The 26,184-nt window shown below is 40.5% G+C and overlaps 2 protein-coding genes across 6 annotated transcripts in view; one reads left to right on the top strand and one right to left on the bottom strand.

The window, feature by feature from the left end:
• LOC144037997 (retinol dehydrogenase 7-like) lies at positions 1 to 9,477 on the bottom strand. 4 transcript variants are annotated; one of them, XM_077550019.1, is made up of 6 exons: positions 9,370 to 9,477; positions 5,809 to 5,943; positions 1,810 to 2,134; positions 782 to 1,040; positions 548 to 711; positions 1 to 468 (listed from the first exon to the last, which is right to left on the bottom strand). In XM_077550019.1, the coding sequence occupies exons 3-6, from the start codon at positions 2,120 to 2,122 to the stop codon at positions 245 to 247; spliced, it is 960 nt and encodes a 319-aa protein (XP_077406145.1). In that variant the 5' UTR covers positions 2,123 to 2,134; positions 5,809 to 5,943; positions 9,370 to 9,477; the 3' UTR covers positions 1 to 244. The 4 variants fall into 4 exon arrangements, with proteins under 4 accessions (XP_077406145.1, XP_077406155.1, XP_077406136.1 ...); XM_077550029.1 differs by having other exon boundaries at positions 5,809 to 5,887; positions 9,370 to 9,411; XM_077550010.1 differs by lacking the exons at positions 5,809 to 5,943; positions 9,370 to 9,477 and adding an exon at positions 2,561 to 2,867.
• LOC144037982 (bile salt export pump-like) overlaps positions 8,294 to 26,184 on the top strand; it is a 22,844-nt gene continuing 4,953 nt past the window's right edge. Inside the window, exons 1-26 of one of the 2 annotated variants that reach the window (XM_077549982.1) lie at positions 8,294 to 8,345; positions 10,844 to 10,932; positions 11,010 to 11,028; positions 12,153 to 12,185; positions 12,267 to 12,318; positions 12,401 to 12,699; positions 12,778 to 12,865; positions 13,379 to 13,512; positions 13,618 to 13,789; positions 14,213 to 14,337; positions 15,628 to 15,802; positions 16,975 to 17,088; positions 17,178 to 17,288; positions 17,355 to 17,480; positions 17,843 to 18,046; positions 18,114 to 18,284; positions 20,290 to 20,491; positions 20,553 to 20,622; positions 21,286 to 21,406; positions 21,499 to 21,672; positions 21,798 to 21,902; positions 22,450 to 22,611; positions 23,973 to 24,176; positions 24,258 to 24,499; positions 24,770 to 24,926; positions 25,823 to 26,020. In XM_077549982.1, the coding sequence (XP_077406108.1) occupies positions 10,854 to 10,932; positions 11,010 to 11,028; positions 12,153 to 12,185; positions 12,267 to 12,318; positions 12,401 to 12,699; positions 12,778 to 12,865; positions 13,379 to 13,512; positions 13,618 to 13,789; positions 14,213 to 14,337; positions 15,628 to 15,802; positions 16,975 to 17,088; positions 17,178 to 17,288; positions 17,355 to 17,480; positions 17,843 to 18,046; positions 18,114 to 18,284; positions 20,290 to 20,491; positions 20,553 to 20,622; positions 21,286 to 21,406; positions 21,499 to 21,672; positions 21,798 to 21,902; positions 22,450 to 22,611; positions 23,973 to 24,176; positions 24,258 to 24,499; positions 24,770 to 24,926; positions 25,823 to 26,020 (3,537 nt within the window). In that variant the 5' untranslated portion in view covers positions 8,294 to 8,345; positions 10,844 to 10,853. Of the gene's footprint in view, positions 8,346 to 10,271; positions 10,514 to 10,843; positions 10,933 to 11,009; positions 11,029 to 12,152; positions 12,186 to 12,266; positions 12,319 to 12,400; positions 12,700 to 12,777; positions 12,866 to 13,378; positions 13,513 to 13,617; positions 13,790 to 14,212; positions 14,338 to 15,627; positions 15,803 to 16,974; positions 17,089 to 17,177; positions 17,289 to 17,354; positions 17,481 to 17,842; positions 18,047 to 18,113; positions 18,285 to 20,289; positions 20,492 to 20,552; positions 20,623 to 21,285; positions 21,407 to 21,498; positions 21,673 to 21,797; positions 21,903 to 22,449; positions 22,612 to 23,972; positions 24,177 to 24,257; positions 24,500 to 24,769; positions 24,927 to 25,822; positions 26,021 to 26,184 lie in introns of those variants that run through there. The other variant, XM_077549972.1, reaches the window with a different exon arrangement.

Raw genomic sequence — 26,184 nt, forward strand, 5'->3', positions numbered from 1 at the left:
TGATGTTGCTAAATCCCCTTTCTACATGCAATGGTGTTTATTGACCCCAAATCCAAAGTTGTTTTTCACAACCTTTCACACAGGCTTATCACCACGGACATGCACATTGGCCTGAACATAATTCTGCCTTCAGATAAGGCCTTCAATATGAAAATGAACAATTTCTCGCAATAACATTTTGGATAGTGACTGTTATATCAAGTGGTGAAAGAATAGTACAAATGTTTGCTACAAACTAGTGTACTTATTGCATTGACTTGGCAATTGGAATGGCTTCTTTGTTCAGAATGTAGCTGGAGACGCAGGTTGGCATGTAGGACAGCGGCAGCCAGAACAACTTGGCGTCCCATCCTGGGGAGTAGCGAGTTCGCGGACGAACGGCCGATACCGCATGCTCCATACAGTTGACCACCTTCATCAGGTCTGCGTCTGACAGTTTCGCAACTTTGTCTGACAAGAGTGCCAACGCTGTAAGGGGTGGAGGAAGAGTAGAGAGATGAAATAACTTAAATTGTATCACGTAATCGAAGAAATAAGACACACTTACATTTCTGAAGGTACTCCTGTCCATAGTCGTCTCTGACCTCCTGAGGCATCTTGTCCCACACCCCTTTCACACTCTTACTCAGTATTGCAGTATCAGTCACGTTTGTTTTGAAGAAACCCGGCTCAATACACAGGACTTTGACACCAAAGGGTGTCATATTTAGCCTAAAGTGGGAAAAGCCATTTATTGTCAATGCCAAACTGTTTCCAAACTCTCAAAAATGTTGACCAATACCTGAGGCTGTCGTTGAAAGCTTCCACGCCGTACTTGGACACGCAGTATGGGCCTCCAGTGGGACTAATCCTCCCAAACACACTCGCCACATTGACCACCCTGCCCCTGGCCTTCTTGATGAGCGGCAGGACACTCAGTGTCACAGCAATCACCCCGTTTAGATTCACATCCAGCATGGACTTGTAGTCATCGATGGTCAACCAGTCGCATGGGGCCGAGGGGACTGCCACGCCTGCGTTGTTCACTACGGCCCACAGGCCTGAGTGACAGGACCACAAGAGGAATTCAGTCTTGATTCAATGTGTGTAGGTACGCATGTATTTAACGATACAATATTAATTTATTCAATACTATTTTGCAGAGCCGCAAGCAACCTCAGGCGGAGTTTGAGAACCTCTGTCATAGAACACATTTAACAGGCATGACTAGCCAATTTTGACCCCTCCAAAAAAGAGGAAAAAATGCAGATGTTTTCAAAAAAAATAATAATCGATTCTCATATCGATTCAGAATCTATTTTAAATGTCCCAAAATCGATTTTATTCAAATTATTTTATACTGTCTTGCCTTTTGTGTGCCTTTATTTGGAGGGCTGTTCATGTTGTACCCGATTTGGCCACTTAGGGGCAGTGCGGTTCCACGCGGTCTATTACACTGTTAAATTGTAGCCAGATTAGAGAGTAGAAGGAAAAAGTCACGATCAAGTTATTCTAATAAAAGTTATTTTGCAGTGTGGAGGCGTTCTTTTGAGTGATAAAAGTGCCGCGAGGAGCGCGCTAATTAGCATTAGCGAGTCAGACTGGAGCAGATCATTACAATTCCTTGCACATCTATAGATTGAAGCATAAATCATTGTCAATCAAATCATTTTAAAACCAAAAATGGTTCTTAATCGAAAATTGATTCTGAATCGAATCGCAGGCCTAAAAATCGGAATCGAATCGCGAGACATTCAAAGGTTCCCACCCCTAGTAAGCAGTAAAAGTAAAAACAAGAGTCATCACAACATATTTGCACTGCACACTCACCCCGCCGCCCCACTTTGTCCTTGATCATAGCTGCAACCTTGGCAACACTTTGATTCGACCGAACGTCGAGGTGTGTTGGGATCAAGTTTCTGGAGCACGATTTCCTCAGCTCTTCTTCGCCCTTCTCCGTGTAGCAGGCGGCGACGACTCGGAAGCCCAGCTTGTCCAGATGACGGGCCAGGAGGTTTCCAAAGCCCGTGTCGCAGCCGGTGATGTACACATACTTGTCGCCCTTGTCAGGTACCCTGGGTATCTCTCTGAGCCAGCGGTACAGGTAGTAGAACACTACGAGTCCCAGGAGGTACAAATACATGTCTGTGGGAAGCTGACAGAGTTCCTTGTCAGGGAATAGCAGTGTGAGGCAACATTGTGCAATGTATTAGGATCAACGTGTGGTAGAATGTAACCTTTACCCCCTGTGCGTGCACATAATCCTAAACAGCATCCAATTTTGACTTTGTCACTTTGTACACCGTTGCATGAATTTATGTTTGAGTTTAGAGAAGGTAAACGGATTAGCATGGGCTTTCACGAGCATCTACTAAAGCTTCATTTATGATGCCACTTACAAAGTCACTTCATAGTGCAACTAGTATTAGTTCAATGAAGACATGGTTTGGATACTAAAGTAGGCATCCGCTGTTCACTGCTGTAAAACAACAATTTTGTCTGTGCAGTTTTCTCATCATCTAGCAAAGAATCCTTCCTTAAAATGTGGACAAGAAGCAGAAAGACAAGCACAGTATCTTACCCGTCGGCAGAAGGTGGCCCTGAGCAGTGCGAGGGGCTTGAGTGTGGAGTTGTCCTCTGGCCTATTAATGTATAATCTTTTAACTTTTGAAACACACCCTTTTTTTTCCCTCTCTCTGACTTGCAGAATGGTGCCCCTAGCTGTCAAAATAATCACACTGCAATAGGGGACAGGATCTTCTACTCTTCGTACTTGACATTATTCTTATCTAAACGTGGTGGGTGGAAGCTCCGACAATGTAACATTACACAAATAATTTGGTTTAAAAGTAAGAATCACAAGTGTGGCCAAGAATCCTTGACAAGCAACTACCATTGCACGCCGTTTCCTAAACTTCCCGAGTTGTAAACAACTGGCTTGGGAGGGCACAGCCAGTTGGATTTGTTTACTTGCGAACTTCCTCTGTCACGCACACAGTACAGAGGACACTCCTCTCCAAAGTGTTGGCAGTGCAAATTCCTTTATTTTCTACGGAAGCGTGTTTTTTTTTTCAAGTGAATGCAATACGCTTCCGCAATTTTCCCATGTAGACTGAAAAGGCAAAGAAGAGACAGGAAAACAATTCTGCTTTGATTTCCAGGTATTGATAGCAGCATAACCTTTTCTTGCTATAGGCGGCTGCCTAGGGCCCCCAAGCCCCCACGGGGCCCCCAAGCTCTATGTGTAGTCTTACCTGAAGACGATAAAAATGTCTTGTCTTTATTTCATGCCTTTTATGGTTAAAAAATAAAAATAGGATATAAATAAAATAAACTGTGATGATAAGCAGTGGCTGGTGTTTTTGTGTCACACAGTTTGTGACGTAGAGAACTGTGTGAGAATGATTGACAGCTACCTTTCCCGTTAGCGAGAGTATGGACTATATGCCACGGAGGAGGCGGGACTTTCACCCATCAACTTTGTTTCCGTTTCCAGTTTGCGACGTGTGGGCCGGGTCCTACTTGCGCTTCCGCCTTTGTGCCCCTCGGTTGCGCGTTCCCGTCAACGGGTGCGAGGCTGCGAGTGTGTAGTGTCTGTCTCAGTGTCCGAAGCATTTCAGATTGCTGAGTCGCCCTCCCGCCAGGGGTGGGGGTGCGAAAACTGCACTGATGTATAATACCCGGAAGTCCGTGGCATCGACGCCATTAAACAAAACAGACACTATTATGGCATCAAAAATAAGTTATCTCAGCGGCGCGAAAAAACGGAAGAAAAACAAAACTGAAGAAAAAAACGGTCAAAAGAGAAAGGTTGGCATTTGTTGGTGATGGATAGTTGGAGGTGAAACTCAATTTTATTTTATTTTTAGCAAGTTTGTTTTGCTAGCCAGCTCAGTAGTCTCTGGCATTTATTTATAGATGTTAACCTTCCCTTGGTCAGCCCCAAGTTCAACTATTATATGTAAATTATTGTAGAAAATGCTTAAAAGTGACACATTTGTCATTGGGTACAAGCTTTAAAAAGACACTGTACGTCATCATTTTTAATGTGAAAACAGGTTAATTTTAATATTCTGTATTACTGCAATAATACTGTAATAAAAAAAAATTGTATTATTCACTTATGGTCTATTTGCTTGATAACCTTAGGCGCTATATTTGAAGTTAGTTTTCCTTGTTGCACTTTAAAATTGAGTTTGTTTTGTTGTGTTTTATTTAAATCAAACATTTGTCTAAACACTCAAAAGCTGCTTTATGTATTGATGTAAAAGTGAAAGTCTGTTTTGCTCTTAAAGTCTAATGAATTGTGGTATCTTAGGAGACCATCTGAAGGGTTAGGAATCGCTTGATTGTAGTTTGACAAACTAGGGGCCCCCAAACAGCATCTTGCCTAAGGCCCCCATGAAGCTAGAAACGGCCCTGGTTAGCGGGATTCACTAAAGTTTAAGGTGAGCAAAAATAGTGGCACAGAAAGACTTGAATTAGAAAGTAAATGAAGTTAGTCAAACTTAGTGTTGTCTTTTCCTCTGTCTTCATTGGGGAGTCTACAGATTGACATGGCCTGTCTCAAACCTTCCACATCTTGCCCCTTAACACAGGAATTTGTTTTGGGTCATTTTCTTGTTGTTTGATAAAGCATTTCCAAAACACTTTTATTGGAGCTTTCTTTAAATTAGCAGACAAAATGTTTCTGTATGTTGACTTTTGTGATCATGTTTCTGCTGTCATCATGTCTTATATCTATGACGATAAATAAACCCAATCTGCAACAAACCCTGCAAACTCAACTGTTTCTTTCACACAGCTTGATCTTTTCCATCAATTAATATTTAATCTTTGTCTCATCAGTTCATAAAACATTGTCTCAGAACTTTTGAGGCTTGTATCAGTAAATGATTTGCAAATTCCAACCAAATTCTCTCTGTACATCTTGTTCATCTCCATGACCCGAAACTCTTTGTTGCCGATGTCAGTTGTCCACAGTTTCCTTAGCTCGCAAAATGTTTCTGTCATCAATGGTTACACTCTTCCTTGATCTACTGTACGTGCTCCGTGTCTGTTATTGAGTAATTTAGTGCTCTCTTTTTCTTCAGGGCCATCACAGTGGTTGTAAATTAATGTTTTTGTAATAGCTCAGATAGATTTTTTTTTTATATATTATTTTGCAATTGCTTGTTTTTCCACCCATATAGACAACTCTCTGGTCTTCACATTGGTTGCATCAAGTCATATAAATTTAGTCATCACAAGCAAAAGCTAAATTTCAACATGAGCTTGACAAAGGGTGGGAAAACTTTTGCACTCAAAGACCAGACCTGTATGTAAATTGGATTATTTGAATACATTACAAACAAATAAGAAATCATTCTCCTTTTATTATAATTATTAAATTCAGATAAAGTTTCCAAATATTTTCAATTAAATGAGAAATCGTTAAATGTATATGAAGTAGTTTATTTTAAAAATATTTTGTATTTAATTATATAAATTCAACCTATTAGCCAATCTTACTGTGTAATGACATGAATGAGTACCAATAAAAACTCAAATTAGATAATATATGTAAAATAAGATTGTCAACAATAAAATGAATAATGAATAATAAAGAATGTATTGCCACATTTGGCGTTGTCAATTATTTAATAAAATAATGATAATAAAAAAAGTTACTCTAAAGTATGCATTTTGTTTGTCACTAATAGTTTGTATCTATTTACAATACATATTCACCAATTATTTAATGAGATAAATGAATGCAAAATGACTAAATAATTCCAGTTTGAAAAGAAAATACAGTTACATTCATGCAAAAAAAAAAAAGAGACTTACCTCATAGGGGAGGACCGAGGCTTGTTGTATTGCGGGTAAATTGTTGCAATGCAATTTTCTTCTCCACCACACTGCGCAACTAAAAAGAGGGAATATTAGTTTTCTTCAGATTACTGGTCAGGGGTTGTGTCCTGTCTGAAAAGAGAATAGAACATTGTGAGCTGAGATGAGTGACAGTTAACTATTTTGCACAACCCAAAGTAAAATATTCTTTCTATATTTTGAAACAGGAGACGTAGACGTAGACAAATTCTAGCAGCAAATCGTGTGAACTCAGAGGAGAGATTCAGGCATCATGTCATGCCTCAGTCATTGCTCTGTTTTGGTATCTTTAAACTACAGGGTGTCCATAAAATCTTGGTTCATGTCACGCACAGAAATATTTCAAGCCTTATTTAAGATTTATGTAAAAAATGATTTTTACATAACCAATTCTCATTTACTTTTTTTTTTTTTTAAAGATAATTTTAATCTACCAAATAACACGTATATGATACACATTCATTAGTCTAATAAAGCCTATTTATTTGAATTGAAAAACATAAGAATGTAAAAAAATGGAAGAAAAAAAATGGACATAAGTGTTTTTCACATAGCAGTATATTTATCGTGTATAGGTAACCTGATTATTATGCAATTCAAACAATATACTCAATGTATTTTAAATAAATGCTCTCATTATTTTTCATTTAGAGTAATTATACTTTATTGATACTAAAAACATAAAGAAAGAAAGAATAAAAAAAGATATCATGATTGGCATTATTTTCAATGCAAAATTTGATGCGTTTTGCAAAATTCAGCATCGCCGTTGATTGTAGCACATTGACTGGAAATGCGTTCTCTCACGTTAATGTGTAATCTTCATCGAGTATACCAGAATTTTGCAAAGCACATCAAATTATGCATTTAAAATGATGGAAATCATGTTGAAAATATTATTGATCAACATTGCAATTGAATACAATTGTTTTAAAAAGTATGTTTTTATTTTTACCATGTACCCAGACGTTTTGCACACCCTGTAGAGCAAGTATTAGCCAACATGGTAGTTTGGGGCAACATGTCTCAGTCATTATGAGGTTTGGTGTCACATACCTATGCGAAGAATGGGAAAATGAAAAATGCATCTTTGGCAACTCAGTGTACAAATGCTTTAATTGTCCTTCCGATGATGAATGTGACAAGTGAGTAAATATGTTTGCCAGGTTTTGTTTCTTTCAAAGTTTTCACGGAAAAGAATACTCAGTACTTGAGTATTTTTTCCATGAAAACTTTTTCTTTTACTTGAGTAATATTTTTAAATTAACACTACTCGTGCTTGAGAAACCTGTACAATTTTTTGATACTCTACCTACCTCTGGTGTGCTCACAGTCTGACACATTACAAGTGCAGTTTGCAAGGGGGAGTAGGCAAATATTGTCAAGTTTACAAATGATACCCCATGGTCTCATTTTCATTTCTTACACACCCTTAGTCTGCCTTGTAAAAGTCCAAATAGCATTTAGCTACGGATATGTATACGACCAAATGAATATTTCTGGGCACCTGGAGGATGTTTCCATTTTTACCACGAGGTGGCAGCATTGTACTTTAAATATTTGCCTTTTACTGTAGTTTGGCCTGTGGTGCCTTCATTAAATCTCGAAGAGCCCGGCGTCCTTTACTAATATAAAGTATGATTTACAGAAACGGGAGGAATCTACGTGTTCATCATTGTGCTTTACATCATATACAATTTTCACTGACTCTCCAACAGTCTTGTAAAACATGGGAAGTTAAACTGTTTGCTTTTATAAGATACATGTCGATTCCAGTTCACAACGGTGGCCGTTTAAGTACTTTACCGACATCAGTGAGGGCAGCAGGACTATATGAAGTGAGTGACCTCCAGAGCATTCCTCTTCTGCAGTCAGTCGTTTGACGAGGAAAACGAATGCAGTCACTTCTATGAAAAGGCCATTGCTAGAAATATGGACTAGAATACATAAAATGTGCTTCCAGTTAAGTTATTCAGATGTGGAGGTGTGTGTTGCCCGGTAGAAACAGAATGACCAAACATTATTTTTGCAGTAGCTAATGAAAGTAGAAGGTCAAATGAAAGGGCGCCGCCAGGGATTAGGAGCCCAATCACTTCAATTCTGTAAATTGAAAAATATTTTCTAGGGGATCATTGAGATGATCACTTCTGTCCCCTCATGTGATATCCAAAATCTTATTTTTATTAAACCCATCAGTACTGACTGATTTTGCACATTAGACATCACTTCAATGTATTTTGACTAGGTTAAATTTGTTTCAAAAACAGAAAGGTTTCTTTAGAACAGTGGCAGGAAATCCTGGTCCTTGAGAGTCTCTGTCCTGCCTGTTTTCCATGTCTCCCTCCATCAACACACCTGATTGATGAGCAAGATCGTTATCAGGCTTCTACAGAGCTCGCTGATTAGCTGATCAGTTGAATCAGCTGTTTTTGAGGAGCGGCTCTCGGGGTCCAGGGTTCCCTATCCCTGCTCTAGAATGTGGCTTTTACCATTCAGTGAGTACTACCATTTTATTGACACGCAAGAGGCTAATTGGCCAGATGGATCCATCCACTTTAAGGGGAAGCAGATAAAAGTCTGGAGTTGATATCTGGCATTCAATTAACATCTGGCAACTGTTTTAGTAGAACAAGCAATGTGAAGTCCAAGGAGATCAATAAACTGGAAACATTCAAGTACAGAACAGCCAAAAACAGCTCACGAAGCATACCACATCACGTCAGGGGGTGGGCATTTTACATATTTTTTGCTGGTCCGTCATTTGGGGGCGCCCAAATGTCGCATAAAAGTTTTTACGTCGTTTGAATTCCCCATTCATTTCAATGCCCGGGCTACCAGGTGTTCGAATCCCACATGCATTCCTATGGGCGGGCTACCAGGGGTCCGAAGTGCCCATTGATTTGTATGGCTGAGCATTGATATTGCGGTAGTCATAACCTTTAAACAAGTTATATTTAAACACAAACAGCAACAAATACTCCAAAAACAAAAAAACATTACTGTGGCATGTGACCATCTTGTTTTATCATAAAATCTTTGTGTAGTATTGGTTGGCCAAGACATGCACATGAGACAGAACAGAATACCATTAAATAAATGCATGATGCATAAATTGTAATTCTTTAAATTTTATTTGTTGCATTACTGTATGTTTTAATAAAGTAAAATAGAGTACAGTGCTATTTTTATTATTTAAAAAACAAACAAACAAACCGTCAGGCTCCGGGGAGTACAGGATGAAAGGATCCCGAAAATGCAGACACACAAATGAGGACTTACAAGGAGATTTATTACCCAAAAAATGAATTAGGATTTAAATTAAAAAAAATAATAATAATAATAATAAAAAAAAAAAGTACAACAAAAGCCGCTGACAATAAAACGTCAGGATAAAACAGAAGGAACACAAAACGCTTGCAAAAAGGCAAGGAAGAAAAATAACACAAATCACTTGCTATAAAAACGCAAGGATACCAAACACGAGGATGAAAAACAAAGCAACGTGAAAGTAATACTTACACACGAGGCAAAACACCTTGACGAAGAAACTGAATCGTAACTATGAAATCTAGAACTTCCAACACTTGGCAGAACGCAGTGAACAAGGTAGAATAATTCAACAAAATGGTGCAGTTGCCAACACCCTTCTGTAGTCCACTGATTACCAATGCGCCACAGGTGCGGCGCTAGAAGGAACGATGAGATGACAAACACAGCTTACAAAATCATTTGTTGATGTTTTATGGGGCATGAAGCATTTCCACTCATTTCAGACGGGAAAGATGATTTGAACTGTGTGAGTGTTATAATTACTAGCATGGTCACAGAGCAAATTCAATTTAGTAGTTTACTCTTTATGGCCGAGTGACTGGCTTGTTGTCTTACTCATTCCTTTCCACTTGCTGTATTACTGAAGAGTGAAGGCCAGCAAACAAACAGCAAGTGAAAGCCTGGCAAAGCATCTGCAGGAAGAAATTTGGCTCCGTAGTGATGTCACTTTGTCCAAATACCGTTCTTTTGAGCCCCTGCCCTCGTGCTTATGGGCTCTTACAAACAGTACTGGCATTATCCTCAATCTCAGTAGGATAGTAATAATCCTCCATACAGTTTACAAGTTATAGTATTGATTTATTTGCCCTCAGTAAACAAAGCATTTGACTGAGCGTTTGCACAGTTTTGGCCCTACATCAGATTTATAAATCATTTACTCTGTCTACAAGAATGAAATAATATATTTTCAAAAAGGTTATATTGTATCGTATTCACTTATGCGCCCGACAAATCCAGTAATGACAAGCCTCCGCAGGTGGAGTGTTCACCCGTGCGGTCATTGACCTTTACAGCAACGGGACACAAACCGACCGGACACTTACCCTCAAAGAAAACACCATGACCCCCCGAGTACCAACGAAGCCCAACCCTCCTCAATAACAGCACGTGAATACCTTCCAAGGTACACAGCGTGTCCTCCTCCTATATACAAGTGGCATGCGGCCACAACTGGCTCTATAGTCTTGGGGGGACGTATAGGCTGCATGTCACCATAACGGACTTGAGCGCTAAAGAGTTACTGAAGGATCATTTGACCTGACTGCTGTACTGGGGACCCATGATAAGTTCTAAAAAGGACAAGAAACATTTGCTTGTGAAAGGACACCTGTCGGTAAATGTCTCTTCTTGTTCTGCACTTTAGAGTCACATATTTTCTAAAATAATGGCCTAAGTCAGAATTTCAGTTTTTTTTTCTGAAAACACTAAAAACTGAACCAAACATTGATTTTATTATGTTTATTCACAACTTAATTTCAATGATCTGTTCAGCTATGGATGTAGACAATTTTAGCACAGGTGGTCAGCATCCGGAGCAAATATTTAAGGCTTTTTTTTTGTTGTCAAAATATGACTTAGGCCATTATTTCAAGAGGGTGACGATGATTATTTCACAGTTTTTTGCGATTCTCAATGCATTTTACTTTTACTTTGCTTTATCAAGATGAGCCGCTATGCCATCCGGATCAGTGAAATTGCAAAGTATTAAAAAGCTTGGGCAGGAGAATCACAGCTATGACATTACGGATGAAGGTAAATCAAATCCAGTCATCAAAGAGGGTTTTACTTCAATATCAATCAAATTGTAATGCATTTTTTATGTTTTGCAGAACCAGCTGGATCATACATGTAAGTATTATATTTGATTTTATGTTTTTTTTTTTTTTTTAGTATGGACCACTATGTTAATACGTTTTGCTGCTGCTCTAAATAAAATTTTATGTAAACATGCATTCACAAGCCACAACATTATGGACAAAATAATTTGATGGTGTGTCGAGTTTCCAATATTTTTCCCCTCATTTAGCTGAAAATAGACCATATAATATTATGCATTGCTGTGGTACATTAACATTACTGCCAATTGCAATCGAAAGACTGAACACATTGTTCAATTAATATCTCTTGGTGACTTGGTAGTGCATAATGCTCTGTGCAATGTGAATGTATTATCTAAAATGCACCAATATGTTTGAGGGGGGTCAGGCGATTCCAATTTTTTATCGTAATTAATTGCATGACTTCAATAGTTAACTCATAAATAATTGCAAATTTTACATCTGTTGAAATGTAAAAAAAAAAGTACAATTAAATATTTTTTTACCCTATTTTTTCACCCTATTTTTTCATACTCTTGTTGACATAACAATGGAAAGAAAGAAAATGTTAAACTAAGAAATATGGCTGCATCTTTTTAGTCAGTGATACAGCAATTTCATAATAATTCATGAAATTTAGCTAAAATTAAAAAGATGTACTTACTGTACTGTAAATAACAAGTGTGATATTGATTTGTGCAGAGGTCATTTTTCTGCCACTAGATGGCACAATTGCATATGTAAGACATTGGTGACAGCTCAGTACATTTTTCTTATGTTAAGAGCTATCTAATCTTTAACGTGAAGTAACGTGAGACATTCTGCAGATTTTTAAATTTGTAAAATACAACTTGACCCCAGTCTCCACAAATATATGCATTATTATTAAATTTATTATTGCTAAATTTAAACGTGTTTGCTGCGTTGCGACTGGAATTCCCCCAGCACACGCTTTCCAAGTAAGGTACAGTCATTAATTGTGCATTAGGTTTTTTTTGTGTGGCATTTAAGGAATTTTAAATTAACTCAAAATGAACGCACACATTTTGACAGCCCTAGTTTTAAATAACTTAGTTTAGACTGAATAGAACTGGTAAAGTATTCATTCGATGTTGTTGATCAAATTGTTTGCTTGCATGTTTTGATTCCATGCAGGACCATGTCAACTTCCAAGGAGAGGGAGGAAAAGTGAGTAGAGCGGTTTAAATAAGGCCCTGAGATTTCGTCTCAATAATAATAAATAACGTGCAAGTATTTCCTTCCAAACAGAGGACAGGGAAGCAAGGAGCAACCTGCAATTAGAGTTGGCTTCTTTCAGCTGGTAAAAGACGCACATTGGCATTCATATTTTCGCTATGCAGCTACTCTCAAATGCAAACAACCTCTTTTATGCATATGTCCAGTTCCGTTTTGCCACATGCAAGGACGTGCTGATGATGGTGGTGGGGAGCCTATGCGCCGTGCTGCACGGCTCGGCCCAGCCTCTTATGCTGCTCGTGTTCGGCCTGCTTACCGACACGTTCATCGAGTACGACATTGAGCTGAATGAGCTGAGTGACGAGCGCAAGGAGTGTGTGAACAACACCATCCAGTGGAAGAAGAACTACACTGACACATTCGTAGGCTTGAACCAGTCATACTGGAGCTCTGTCAACTATTCCGAGTGGGGAACCTTCGTGCCGTTGAGGGGCAGGTCATGCGGGTACGTTGGTGGCGGGAAACACAAGGTTGTCAAATATTTTTTGCACAATATATCTCATAACTGCATGCTGATTTTCAGGATACTTGACATTGAATATGAAATGACCAAATTTGCCTTCTATTACGTTGGAATTGGAGCGGCCGTCTTCATTTTGGGATACTTTCAGGTTAGTAACCTTATTTCTGTGCACCTTCACACCTGCACAATTTTATTAATTTTATTAAACTCTAGGGACTCTATTGTCAATTTGATGGGCGTGAATGTTAGGGTGTAATCTGCAGAGGTGGCAAATCCAGGTCCAGAATGTAAAAACCCTGCCACAGTTTGGCTTTAGCCCCAGGTGCAGCTAGCAAGCTCCCTAGCTAGCTCCCCGGGTGCTAGTTTACCTGCTAGGGAGCTAGCAAGCTAACATAAGGGGCTAAAGCCAAACTGTGGCAGGGTTTTTACTTTCTGGACCCGGATTTGCCACATCTGGTGGAAAAAGAGGAAGGTTTACGCTGCTGTAGAAGGGAACACAGACTTCATTCATCTCCTTTGATTTTGTTTGTTTGTTTTTTGTATGTGTGAAAAGAAACTTTAACAACAGGGAAATTGGCAAAGTTTACAAACCCAGAAAGAAAGTGAACATAAATGTGAAAGTCTGTCCTTCTTACGCTCTTATGCGTCTTATGTCTGACAGATCTCTCTATGGGTGACTGCTGCCGCCAAGCAAATCCAGCTCATAAGGAAAATCTACTTCAGCAAAGTGATGAGGATGGAGATTGGCTGGTTTGACTGCACCTCGGTGGGAGAGCTCAATACACGCATGTCTGAGTGAGTTAGCTGGTCATCGCCACAGCGTCATTACCTCACTACTGGAATGAAATGGGGGCATCCCGCGTATGCTGACTGCATCATGTCATGTCTGTGACAACACAGTGACATCAACAAGATCAATGACGCCATTGCGGACCAAGTCGCCATTTTTATGCAGCGTTTCACCACCTTTGTGTGTGGCTTCTGCATCGGCTTTGTGAAAGGATGGAAGTTAACGCTTGTGATTGTGGCAGCAAGTCCACTAATTGGCGTAGGAGCTGGCCTTATGGCTCTGGTGAGACTCTCCGACTTAACTTCCTTCTTCATGCTTTGATGTTCACTTTGAAATTAATATGCTTGATGGTTTGCATGTCCTTGAGAAAAAGCTGTATGGGTGCCAATGTAACAATTTTTTTAACAGTACACTTTTTGACATGTGTGTGGATTTGGAATTTTATTTTTTGGAAGAAAAGAATAACTTTGTTGTTAGAATAGAAATGGAAATTGAAAAACACTATTTCATTTAATTTCTCTTTAAGTAATTTGTTGGTGAGTTCTAATGGATCACACTTACGGCACTTATGCTGTTATCACCATCCTGCAGGCACACTCTGCAATGGGAACACATATAGTAGATCAGCACTTTGTGGAAATGTGAATTCTTGGGAAACATTTGACTCAATATGATTTGACTTCTTTGCTTATACTTTGGGTCCAGTTTGTGGCTAAGCTGACAGGCATGGAGCTGCAGGCCTATGCTAAAGCTGGAGCCATTGCAGATGAAGTCCTCTCCTCAATCAGAACGGTGGCTGCTTTTGGCGGAGAGAAGAAAGAAGTGCAACGGTATGCAATATATATACTGAACAAAAATATAATTGCTTTTATAAAGCTTTTTTTTTAATTAACTGAAATAAAAATAATCCAAGCCTTTCCATGTTCATAAAAGGTCAATTTAAATCCATCTTTCTATCCCATCTATAATAATAATAATAATAATAATAATAATGATGATGATGATGGTAATAATAATAATAATAATAATTTGAGCTAGCTTCTGTAGCAAAAGATCGGACCACCAAGGTCCCCGCCCTTGGCTGCTGCCCAACCCACTATGCACCCGGCCCCTTTTGGCCCTTCCCACCGGTGGTGATCCCATGGGAAGGGGGACCCACGTTGCCTCTTAGGGCTGTGCACCAGGCGCTCGTTAACGAGCCCCACCTCCAGGCCTGGCTCCAGAGGGGGGCCCCGGTGACCCGCGTCAGGGCAAGGGAAAACTCTGTCCATTCATTGCTCTCGTCATAAGGGGTCGGTGAGCCGTGCTTTGTCTGGCCCCTCACCTAGAACCTGTTTGCCATGGGTGACCCTGCCGGCGGCATGAAGCCCCAGACAACATAGCTCCTAGAACCATTGTGACACACAAACTCCTCCACCATGAGCTGAGCTGAAAGGCAAAGCTCTCGATTTACCAGTCGATCTACGTTCCTGCCCTCACCTATGGTCACGAGCTGTGGGTCGTGACCGAAAGAACAAGATCCCGGATACAAGCGGAGGAAATGAGTTTCCTCCGCAGGGTGTCCGGGCTCTCCCTTAGAGATAGGGTGAGAAGCTTGGTCATCCGGGAGGGACTCAGAGTCGGGCCGCTGCTCCTCCATGTGGAGAGGAGCCAATTGAGGTGGCTCGGGCATCTGGTTCGAATGCCTCCTGGACGCCTCCCTGTTTCAGGCATGTCCCACCGCCGGGAGTCCACAGGGACGAGCCAGGACACGCTGGAGGGACTATGTCCCATGGCTGGCCTGGACAGCCTTGGGATCCCGCCGGTGGATAATAATTTGAATTTGAAATGATTTGTGAAAGGTGTTGGTAGATATTTTGAATTCTGTCTGAATCGGTGTTAGCAAGCATTTCGCATTTGCTGTGTGTCATACCAAGATGCTGATTAGACAGCATCATTATTGCACAGGTGTGCCTTAGGGTGCCAATATACTAATATGCCCTGTGATTGGTTGGTAAACAGTCCAGGGTGCACTCCGCAGCAGGGAAATTTCTCCAGCTCACCCATGACCCTATAAGGAGGTCAAGCTGTGTAGAAACGTTATGGATGGATGCCAAATGTGCTGCTCTTGTTCCCTCCAGGTATGACAAGAACCTCGTGTCAGCACAGCGCTGGGGCATCAGAAAGGGTTTGATCATGGGCTTTTTCACCGGATACATGTGGCTGATTATCTTCCTGTGCTATGGCCTGGCTTTCTGGTATGGCTCCAGTCTTGTGGTGGACACAGAAGAATACTCACCAGGGACACTTCTGCAGGTGAGACCTCCCCATGCCAACATATGAGGATATGCAGGTTATGGACATTTTGTGGATGATGAGTGACTTAGAGGAGCGGTTGCAGCCCCATTATCCAGCCAGCTGCATCCGCAAAGCTAGTTTTGTACATGGGGAAAGATGGGATAATGGGATAAAATCACTAGCATTATGGCAATTTTTGTTTTGTTTTGTTTGTAGAGCACTCATATTTTGTGAGCCAAACACAAGCCGCGGTACTTAAAGACTCACTAGCAAACTCCAAATAATCAATCTCCCATGCATGTTGTCTCATCTGGCCCTCTCTGGGACATAATGGACTTCCCCGTAACAGCGTGACATTTGTGCTATCTGTCCAGCGTCTTCTGAAGAGGCAGTCCTCTGCGGCCATTTTCTATTGAAAATTTTCAGTGCATCCCTACCCTCAAGCTAATATAGGTTAAGCTTAGGCAAAAAAGAAAGGATGAAGAACATTTGACCAAAATAAACTGATTTCCTTACCAATTAACCACTAATGTTTTTAGATGAGTCACCAGTACACTACCACACACAAAGACTAAATGATCTATAATAGCAAACAGCTTGTAAAGACATTATCGTTGAAACAAAATAACAAAACAATAAAATAATAAGTTATCCCGTTACTCGTTATACTGGAACTAATGATACTTCATTTAAATAACATGACTAATTTAAAATGTATTTTAGTGTGTTCAAGTCGATTCATGAATTGAAACATTATGGGCTTGTAAAGGAAATGAATGTAATGCATGAATGCTTATAATGAATTCCCAGTGATAATGATTACGTTTTTAACCTATATTTTTGCTGTGGTGCTCATTAAAAAAAACACTCTATTACTGGCCCCCGAGGGAAATGGATAAAACATTTGTGGCCCTATAGCGTTCATCAAAGTTGCCCATCCCTGTAATGGGTCATTACATTTCCCCCAAGGTCTTGTTAAATTTTAATATCCGCTACAGCACTATGATGAGGTTTGCTTTTTACTTGGCAAAACCGCAGCTGAAATATATTCCCTTAAAGTCTTCATCTTACTCAGACATTTTAAGCACACCATTTAAAAAAATGAAAATCATCATTATTTTCCCTTTTTTAATATATTGTACAGTGCTACTACTATTACAATATCTTGCCGGGCCTTTTTGCCTTGCCAGGTATTCTTTGGTGTTCTGATAGCAGCCATGAATTTGGGACAAGCATCGCCATGTCTGGAGGCATTTGCCGCAGGCCGTGGAGCTGCCACTATCATCTTTGAAACCATTGAAAGAGTAAGAAATGTCTGGTGTCTAATATTGCCATCCATCAAAGTTGACCCATTGTGGCTTTAACAAGTCCCCTTTTCCCCCTACTTCATCAGGAGCCTGAGATTGACTGTTTATCTGAGGCAGGATATAAACTTGATAGGGTGAAAGGCGACATTGAATTTCACAATGTGACCTTTCACTACCCATCCCGGCCAGAAGTGAAGGTATTTGACTCTTTCTTTGCAATTACAATTTAGCAATGAAGGCACACTGTGCCATCTTCTGCTCAGATCTTGGACCGGCTCAGTGTCGCAGTGAAGTCGGGTGAGACCACTGCCTTTGTTGGACCGAGCGGCGCCGGGAAAAGCACAGCTGTCCAGCTCATTCAGCGCTTCTACGACCCCAAAGAGGGCATGGTAGGATCAACTTGAAGACGTATATTCACAACCCCATTCTGGAGTTGCCATTAATGCATGCAGGCCCTGAAGATTGCTTTTCTCTTCACCTTTGTTATCATTTTAAAAATAACTATCTTTGAGAATGATAAATGGTTTCATTATTTTGCCAATTGGTCCAAATAGCCTCATTTTTCCCCTTTTACTGGATTTGAACACCTCATTTTTATAATGTTCCCTGCTTCTGCAGAGGGAAGTAGACTCATTATTTGAGGCTACCGTATTTGTGTGTGTGTGTGTCTGTGGGCGGGGATGGGGACGTTATGTACTTAAGCACCTTCATCAAGCAATTTTATCTTGACCAGCTGCTGTCTGTGTCTCAGGTGACCCTGGACGGTCATGACGTCCGCGGGCTGAACATCCAATGGCTGCGCTCGCTCATCGGCATCGTGGAGCAGGAGCCTGTGCTGTTCGCCACCACCATCGCTGAGAATATACGCTATGGTCGACCCGGCGTCTCAATGGACGACATCATCACTGCCACCAAAGAGGCCAACGCATACAACTTCATAATGGACCTGCCACAGGTGCAGATCCAATAAATATTTGGTGGACCTGTGTGATGTTAAAAACGTATTTGCTGTGATTTCACAGAAATTCAACACCCTAGTGGGGGAGGGTGGCGGTCAGATGAGTGGCGGTCAGAAGCAGCGAATTGCAATCGCCCGGGCTCTGGTCAGGAATCCTCGCATCCTGCTGCTTGACATGGCCACCTCTGCCTTGGACAACGAGAGTGAGGCTGTGGTACAAGAGGCCTTAGATAAAGTACGTCTGTTCTCAATTTGCTGTGTATCTTTATGTAGCACCAGTTTACAACAATAGTAAAAGAACCAACATTGTGTGGAAGTGGTCTTTGATAAATTGTCTCTTTAATCAAGTTTTCACAACATTGTAAATGTTTTGATTGTTAAGAAGAGTGCCTAGACTTGTGAGGAATTGAGCCTGGAATTATATAATTAGTAATTACTTTGTTCCTAGATGGGTGAAGGATAGGGTGATCAGATTTTCAAAATCAAAAACTGGGACACTACAATTTTGATGAAAATGAAATATACAACACCAGGAACTATTTATAACAAATTAATTTAATTGCAAGTCAATTTGGTGTCAGGTGGTTGTGTTATTGCTTGGTTGACAGTTCAATTGTGTTAAACAATCACTGCACTCACCGTTATCCAACCGTCTTTGCTCGGTCAAGGCAGCTTTTGGAAGCTGGTTGTGCTGTTTGCCTCATTGTAACGTTGGAAATATGCCAGCAGAAAAACTTGCATTGGGTCTGACTAGCGACCGCAGTATTAGGCTACTAGGACTATATTTCCCATGATGCTTAGACATAGAAGCAGGAAGTAGTTTTAGTTCCGGTATGACAAAAACATGCATGCTAGTGGCTGCGGATGAGAATAAGAACGCAAACGTGACTGTAAAAGTAAATAGGAACTAATATTATAGTTAAATTCCTTTTTAATTGGTTTATTGTATGAATTGATATGACAGCTGTGATTGACATACGCATGGCCCAAACAATTGGTTTAAAAATGGGATGCTGGTACGCAACCTGTGTAAAAGTGCGACAAAAGAATGAGGCTGGCAAAATCCGTTGGGACTTGGGAAACAAGGTTCAAAATGGGACTGTCGCTGTTAAACAACAAAGACAGCAAAGATTTGTTGCTTTTGGTTGACACACAAGGTTGGGGAATCCAGGTCCAGAGAGAACAAACCCTGAAACAGTTCTACTTTAGCCACATGTGCTACTACTTAGCAGGTGCTTCTATGAGCGCGTTTACTGCCAGTTAAGTCGAAGCACCTATATCTCTGGCAGGGTTTTTACTTACCTAGACCTAGATTCCCCAACCCTGTCGTCACAATACATAGATGACTACTTTATGGTGTATAACGTCTTTTATTAAAGCGTTTGAGTCCGGATGAACTCCTATCAAGTTAGCTTAGCTCGCTAGCTGCTAACAAAGAGACCACATTTTTACAACACATCGCTCAGCAGAGATCACTGCTTCAAATTTACAATCAAAGTTTGATCTTATGACCTGCCTCACATGAAAAAGGAAAAATTACCTGATATTAAGTGATCAGAGCATATCCTTTTATGTTTTGAGGGTGTGAAGTGGTCATGCCGGTCACGGTGAAGATGTGATAGATAGCGCTCATCTTCTTTTAATCAATGCTTTCGTCCAACCCGGTTCACAATCACTGCCGGTATCAGAAAGAATGGTTTCTTGAGCGATTAGAGCAACTGTAAACAGCACATTTTCACCAACGTGAACACAAAAAAGACTAGGTGAGTATTTTGCCTCTTTTATCTTACTTACAAGCCTTTGACCACAGTGCACAAACATGATGTCACACGAGAAGGGTCTACAGCCATTACAAGAAAACAAAGATATTCAATACTAGTAATCTCTACTGTCTAGGGGAGTGCGGCTACTACTTCTGTATTACTACAAATAAGAATGATACATCCATGAGTGTTGTTTGGTGCAGTTAGGTTTAGCTCAGAGAATAAATGTGAGGAGCAAGCATGGTTATTCTACATTTTTTAAGATGGAGAGTTTGATTAGGAGAAGTCGCATAATTAAAAAAGGAATATACTATACTGAAAATGATTAATTGCTATACATAGCCAGCAAAATTTTGATAAATAATGCAATCAAGTAGAACAACTTTAGCTTGTGTTTTTGGTAATTGATTTGATTGATCACTGCTGATTATTTTTGTTCCCTTAAATGCATTTTTTATTTGATCGTTGATGCTGAAGGTGCGTATGGGACGGACCACCATCTCCATCGCCCACCGGCTGTCCACTATAAAGAACGCTGACGTGATTGTGGGCTTTGAACATGGCCAGGCAGTCGAGAGGGGCAAGCACAGCGAGCTACTGGACAGGAAAGGCGTCTACTTCACCCTTGTCACCTTACAGAGCCAAGGGGACAAGGCCCTCAATGAGAAGGCTCGGCAAAGTGGGTTCTAGACTTCACACAAACATGTTTTATTTCTACTTACAATCCTTATTGCTCCCAGTGGCTGAAAATGAAAATGCACCAGAGAAGCTCAGCCTGTCCAGAGCCGGCAGCTACCGGGCCAGCATGAGGTACTATTTACTGTATATTGTATAACAATTAGCTTGTTCAATGTGTGTGTGTGTGAGTTTCAGAAGAACGGCCTCTGCCCCAGAACACAAGCAAATAGCAGTCATAAAGTCTCAGTATTATATTAATTATTATTAATTATTATTATTAATACTTATTATTATTATTATTATTATTAATTGTTAATTATTTGTCAGTTCCCCTAACCCCAACATTATTATTATTATTATCATTCACAAACCAGAAAGTAACCTGTTAATGAAAGAAAATATGGTGCAGATTATTATTTACTTTTAGTTCACTTTTGTTGCGCTTTCACCAGGCTTGTTGACTACGTTGTTTTAAGATTTGCTGTTGACTTATGAGTTAAGCGACTGTCAACAGAACAGAGATCCATGTCTATTTGTTTGGTTGTGGATTAAAAAAAAAGGTCTCTACTACTTTGTTGTTGGCAGAGTGCACACTGCTGACTGTACAAACTGCTGCTTGCCACAATGTGGGTGGACAACCAAACCCAAATGCACCTCTACACGTATTTAACTTTTTATTTACAGTTCAACCTGAACTGAGGTCAGCAGAAAGCCTCTTACATCATAAAAACAACAAAACCGCACAGGAGGTTCATTAAAATGTACTTATTACACTTGATCCTTTTGTGCATGTAGAGCCTCCATCCGCCAGAGATCCCGATCCCAGCTCTCCAACCTGATTCCAGAATCTTCTCTTTCCATTGCCGGAGAGCTGGGCCCCAGAGCCTACTCTGTGACTCAAGCAGACAAATCCAAGGTACCGATTAATCATGTGGGTGAATGCATTAATTCTTCTCCACAACCATAAGCTTTGTTAACTTTCTACACATTGTGATGCTGAATATTCAGAATGCCATTCAAGAGGAGGAGGAGGAGGAGGATCCAGTGGAGCCAGCGCCAGTCGCCAGGATCCTGAAGTACAACTTGCCCGAGTGGCCCTACATGCTTTTTGGATCTTTGGGAGCAGCTGTGAATGGAGGAGTCAACCCTGTCTACTCACTTCTCTTCAGTCAAATATTGGCGGTGAGGTTACATTTAAACTGCATAGATTTGACATATTATACGCTCCAGCACTGTTAGAATCATGGAGCAACTTCTAGAGGGCAAAAAGGCAAGTGGTCAGTTGTTTTTTTCTTGTGTGTGTGCAGACATTTTCAGTTACAGATCCCGCAGTTCAGAGAAAGGAGATTGATAGCATCTGCCTGTTCTTTGTTATGGTCGGCGTTGTCTCTTTCTTCACTCAAATGCTGCAGGTAAAGTAACAGTTGGTTGATTGCTTTAGCCTCCCTTCTACTTCAAGGCTGGGAAAAGTCATAAAAGACCAAACCTAACACCCAGCATCCAGGATTTCTCCTGAAGTTGAAGGTCCCTGATATTGTATATATATATATTTTTTTGATTAAACATTATTATTTGTTATTGTCAAAAGTCTTGGGACAGAAGTCTAATAAGTCAGGGGTTGGAGTATGCCATTTTTGATCTCACAAAGGCATGTTGGACAAATGCTTCCAAATTTGTGGGAGCAATTTGGAGAAGGCACTTTTCTGCTCCAGTATGGAGTAAAGCCCATGAAGGCCTGCTGGGACGGGTTTCGGGCGAAGGAACCAAACACCTGTGGGATGAACTTGAGCAGATTCTGAGATAGGCCCTCTCTTCCAACCTTTGTTATGATTACTGATCTTACAAATATTCTCAAGGATGAAAGGACACAAATCGCCAAAGACACACGCTATAATCGAGTCCAAACTCTATATTTGCTTGTACCTGAGGTCTCTAATTGATTATTGTGTGCATCTTCAGGGTTATGCCTTCTCCAAGTCTGGAGAGCTGCTCACACGAAGGTTACGTCGCCTTGGCTTTCATGCCATGCTTGGCCAGGAGATTGGCTGGTTTGATGATCACAAAAACAGCCCTGGAGCTCTGACCACACGACTGGCGACCGACGCCTCCCAAGTTCAAGGGGTGAGGCAATGGGCAAACAAAGACAGAGACATCTCGGCCTAATGTATTACTATTAATCTTTCAAGATAAGAGTCAAGCATACTATCATTATATACAAAAGCAGCAAAAGCTAAATGTTTTGCATACAGTGGAACCTCTAAGTCTGAGCACAATCCAATCCAGGGCACTGTTTGACCTCGTATTTTGACAGCTTTCAAAACAGTTTTTACGAAAGGAAATCAAGGAAATACAAATAACAAAGGGTCAAACAGACATAAAAAAAAGCATCCTTAGCTGTACGTACGTTTGAGTGTAAAAAGTTCACACTATACAGTTGACACCGGGGTCTTACTGCTTTGAATGTGAGTGTACTGCACTTACAGAACTTCACATGTGCAGCGTTTGCTTGCCAAGTGGAGGTTTTTGTACGACCTGAGAGATTCCACTGGGTGTGTAAAAGCAGGATCAATGGAGTGTCAAATCCGATTGCTCTGATGCCATCACTATGATTTATTAAGGCCAGTTCAAATCATCTTGTTTAATGAGACTGCAATTTTTAGCTTTAAAGAAATGCTTTTATCGGTATTACAATGGACTTAATGTACAATCTGCAGGTTACTAGAATCTTTACACGGTTGCTTTTGGCAGCTGATGAAAAGTAGGATGAATGTTCACATGTGAAGACTGTTGAATATTCTCCTGCCAAGTATTGGAATTTTTGCTGTAGACTGAAAAGAATTGGGATCAGCAGCTTTTATCTCCAAGTATTTCCATCTGGATATGATACCCAAATGAGCAATATTATTTGTGATAAAACACCAAACTAGTGTAATTATTTGCTAATTATTTTTGCAATAACTGCATCAAGCTGGTGACCCACAAAAATGTTATTCTTTTGTCGGCTTGGGCCTTTCCAGGCTTTTACCACAGCCTTTTCCGTTTTTATTTGACTTGGGGATTTCTTTGTCTTCTCTATAGAAGGTAAAATACATGCTCTTAAATAATGCAAGGTTCACACCAAACACAAAAGGTTACGTCACCTAGTGTGCTTTTGAACAATTATTGAAATAACTAAAAATTAAAGGACACTGTAACAAAAACATACCAGTCCGTCACATGATCCGATATTTTTGTTCAGATGAAAATGGGCTTATCCCCCCCTGCTGTCAGATCCAAATGTATGTATGTAAGACCTGGAAATAAAAGCTGAAATGTTGATCGATTTTACCATATAAATCTGTTGGTGCCAATCCAAAGATATTTTCAGTCTGCATAAAAAAAAGCCTCTCTGTTCCAATTTCTTTTGGTTGGATTGCATAGTCAAGTCCCAAGTAAATACAAAAAGAAATGACTCACAAGGCTGCAATACTTCCTTCTTCAAGGCCACTGGCTCCCAGATCGGCATGATAGTCAACTCAATGACCAACATTGGAGTGGCCATCCTCATGTCCTTCTACTTCAGCTGGAAGCTCACGCTGCTCATCCTGTGCTTCCTGCCCTTCATCGCTTTGTCAGGCGGTTTCCAGGCCAAGATGCTCACCGGATTTGCCAAGCAAGACAAACAAGCAATGGAGGCTGCAGGACAGGTCAGCATCCTGTTAGATTTCTCTCTGGATGTGGTATTTTCACTCCAAATCACACTTTGAGCCCTTTTACGCATTTTGCAGATTTCAGGCGAAGCCCTCAATAACATTCGCACCATCGCTGGTCTTGGAAAAGAGAGGAATTTTGTGGACACGTATATCGCACAGCTGGATGCTCCTTACGAGGCAGCCCTGAAGAAGGCTAACGTCTACGGGGCTTGTTACGGTTTTGCCCAATGTGTTGTCTTCTTGACCAACTCTGCCTCCTATCGGTTCGGGGGCTACTTGGTGCGCCAAGAAGGACTCCATTTCAGCTTGGTGTTCAGGTACGAGACATAAGGTGATGCTTCCAAAGTGCGAGCTGTAGAGGATTTTAAGGCAGGCGGAGTAGCTAAAAAAACTACTGAAAAAACATACATCTAAACCCGCAAAGCTAACGTCAGCTTTATTGAATTGATCAATTTTTATTTCCCACGATAAGAGGAGACGGGGGAGATCTTAGCCGTTTTATGTTCTCTGACAGGAGGCTCACTATCCAAAGCCCTGAACTTTCTTTTTTCTTTGTGTAAAATGAGCACTTGTTTCATCTTGTGCAGGGTCATTTCTGCCATCGTCACAAGCGGCACAGCCTTGGGAAGAGCCTCTTCCTACACTCCCGACTATGCCAAGGCCAAAATTTCAGCTTCGCGCTTCTTCCAGCTGCTGGACCGAGTGCCCAAGATTAGTGTATACAGTGACAAAGGAGACAAATGGGTATGTTGGCACATTTTGTGATGTGTGTTTGCTGCTTTTACTGGGTGTGAAAAAATCACTTATTGACTTAGTGAAAGCAAAAAGCAAAAAAGTCAACTTAATTTATCACTTCATTTTATTACAATTACTATTACTGTCCTATTTGAATGAAAAATCCTCCTCTCCAGCTTTGCACAATGGATTTCAATAATTTTAATTAGACTTTTGTTTGATGGATCTGCACAAAACAGTCTTTGTTCTGAATTGAAATGAGAAATACATATATACAAAAAAAAAATAATAATATTGGCATGTACTCTTTGTTATGAAGCCACTGTTATGCACAACCAACAGTGAACCGTTGACAGTAAAATCCAGTGTCCGCTAAAAACATAGACATACTAAATGAAACGTTTGAGGAAGTTGAGTGAGTTTGTGCCATTTCTGAATGTAGTTTTCATGTAAGAGAGGCCTTCGTTGGTCATTTTTTAATTTACTTCAAAACCTTTGTTTTTGAGTAGATCTTTTATATATGCATTTGAGCATGACATATTAAGACACTGGGACGTACATTGGTTTGATAAAAATAGAGACATGCACATCCTTATTTAAATTAGCATTTATACACAATATGTGGTAAAGTGAACCTCTTATTTGTTGACAGGTTGTACAGTCAATCCCTATTTAGAAAGAATGTTAAAAGTAAATGCTACGACCCCTCCCACACACTTTAACACATTTAAAATGAAATGAACGTATTGCTGTAAAAAAAAAAAAATTTGGAAAAAAAATCAAGTACGCCAAAATGCACAAATATGTGATATAGCGGGGGCCAGTATAGAAGAGAACTTTTCCCAAAACAACACTAAACCTTTGCACCCCTTTTGTTTGCCCCACCCCCAACCCTTCTCTACCAGAATAACTTCCAAGGGAACATTGAGTTCATTGACTGCAAGTTCACTTACCCGACCCGGCCAGACATCCAGGTCCTCAATGGCTTGAATGTGGCAGTGAAGCCCGGCCAGACGTTGGCCTTTGTGGGTAGCAGCGGCTGTGGGAAGAGCACCAGCGTGCAGCTTCTGGAAAGGTTTTACGACCCCGCCAAGGGCAGAGTGGTGAGGTGGACGCGGCTAAATGCAGTGCATGATCACTGCTTTCACATTATTGAACACTTTTCTACAGTACACACACACACACACACACACACACACACGCACACACACACACACACACACATATATATATATATATATATATATATATATATATATATATATAT

The sequence above is a fragment of the Vanacampus margaritifer genome, chromosome 1 (assembly GCF_051991255.1).
Source record: "Vanacampus margaritifer isolate UIUO_Vmar chromosome 1, RoL_Vmar_1.0, whole genome shotgun sequence".
NCBI lineage: Eukaryota > Metazoa > Chordata > Actinopteri > Syngnathiformes > Syngnathidae > Vanacampus > Vanacampus margaritifer.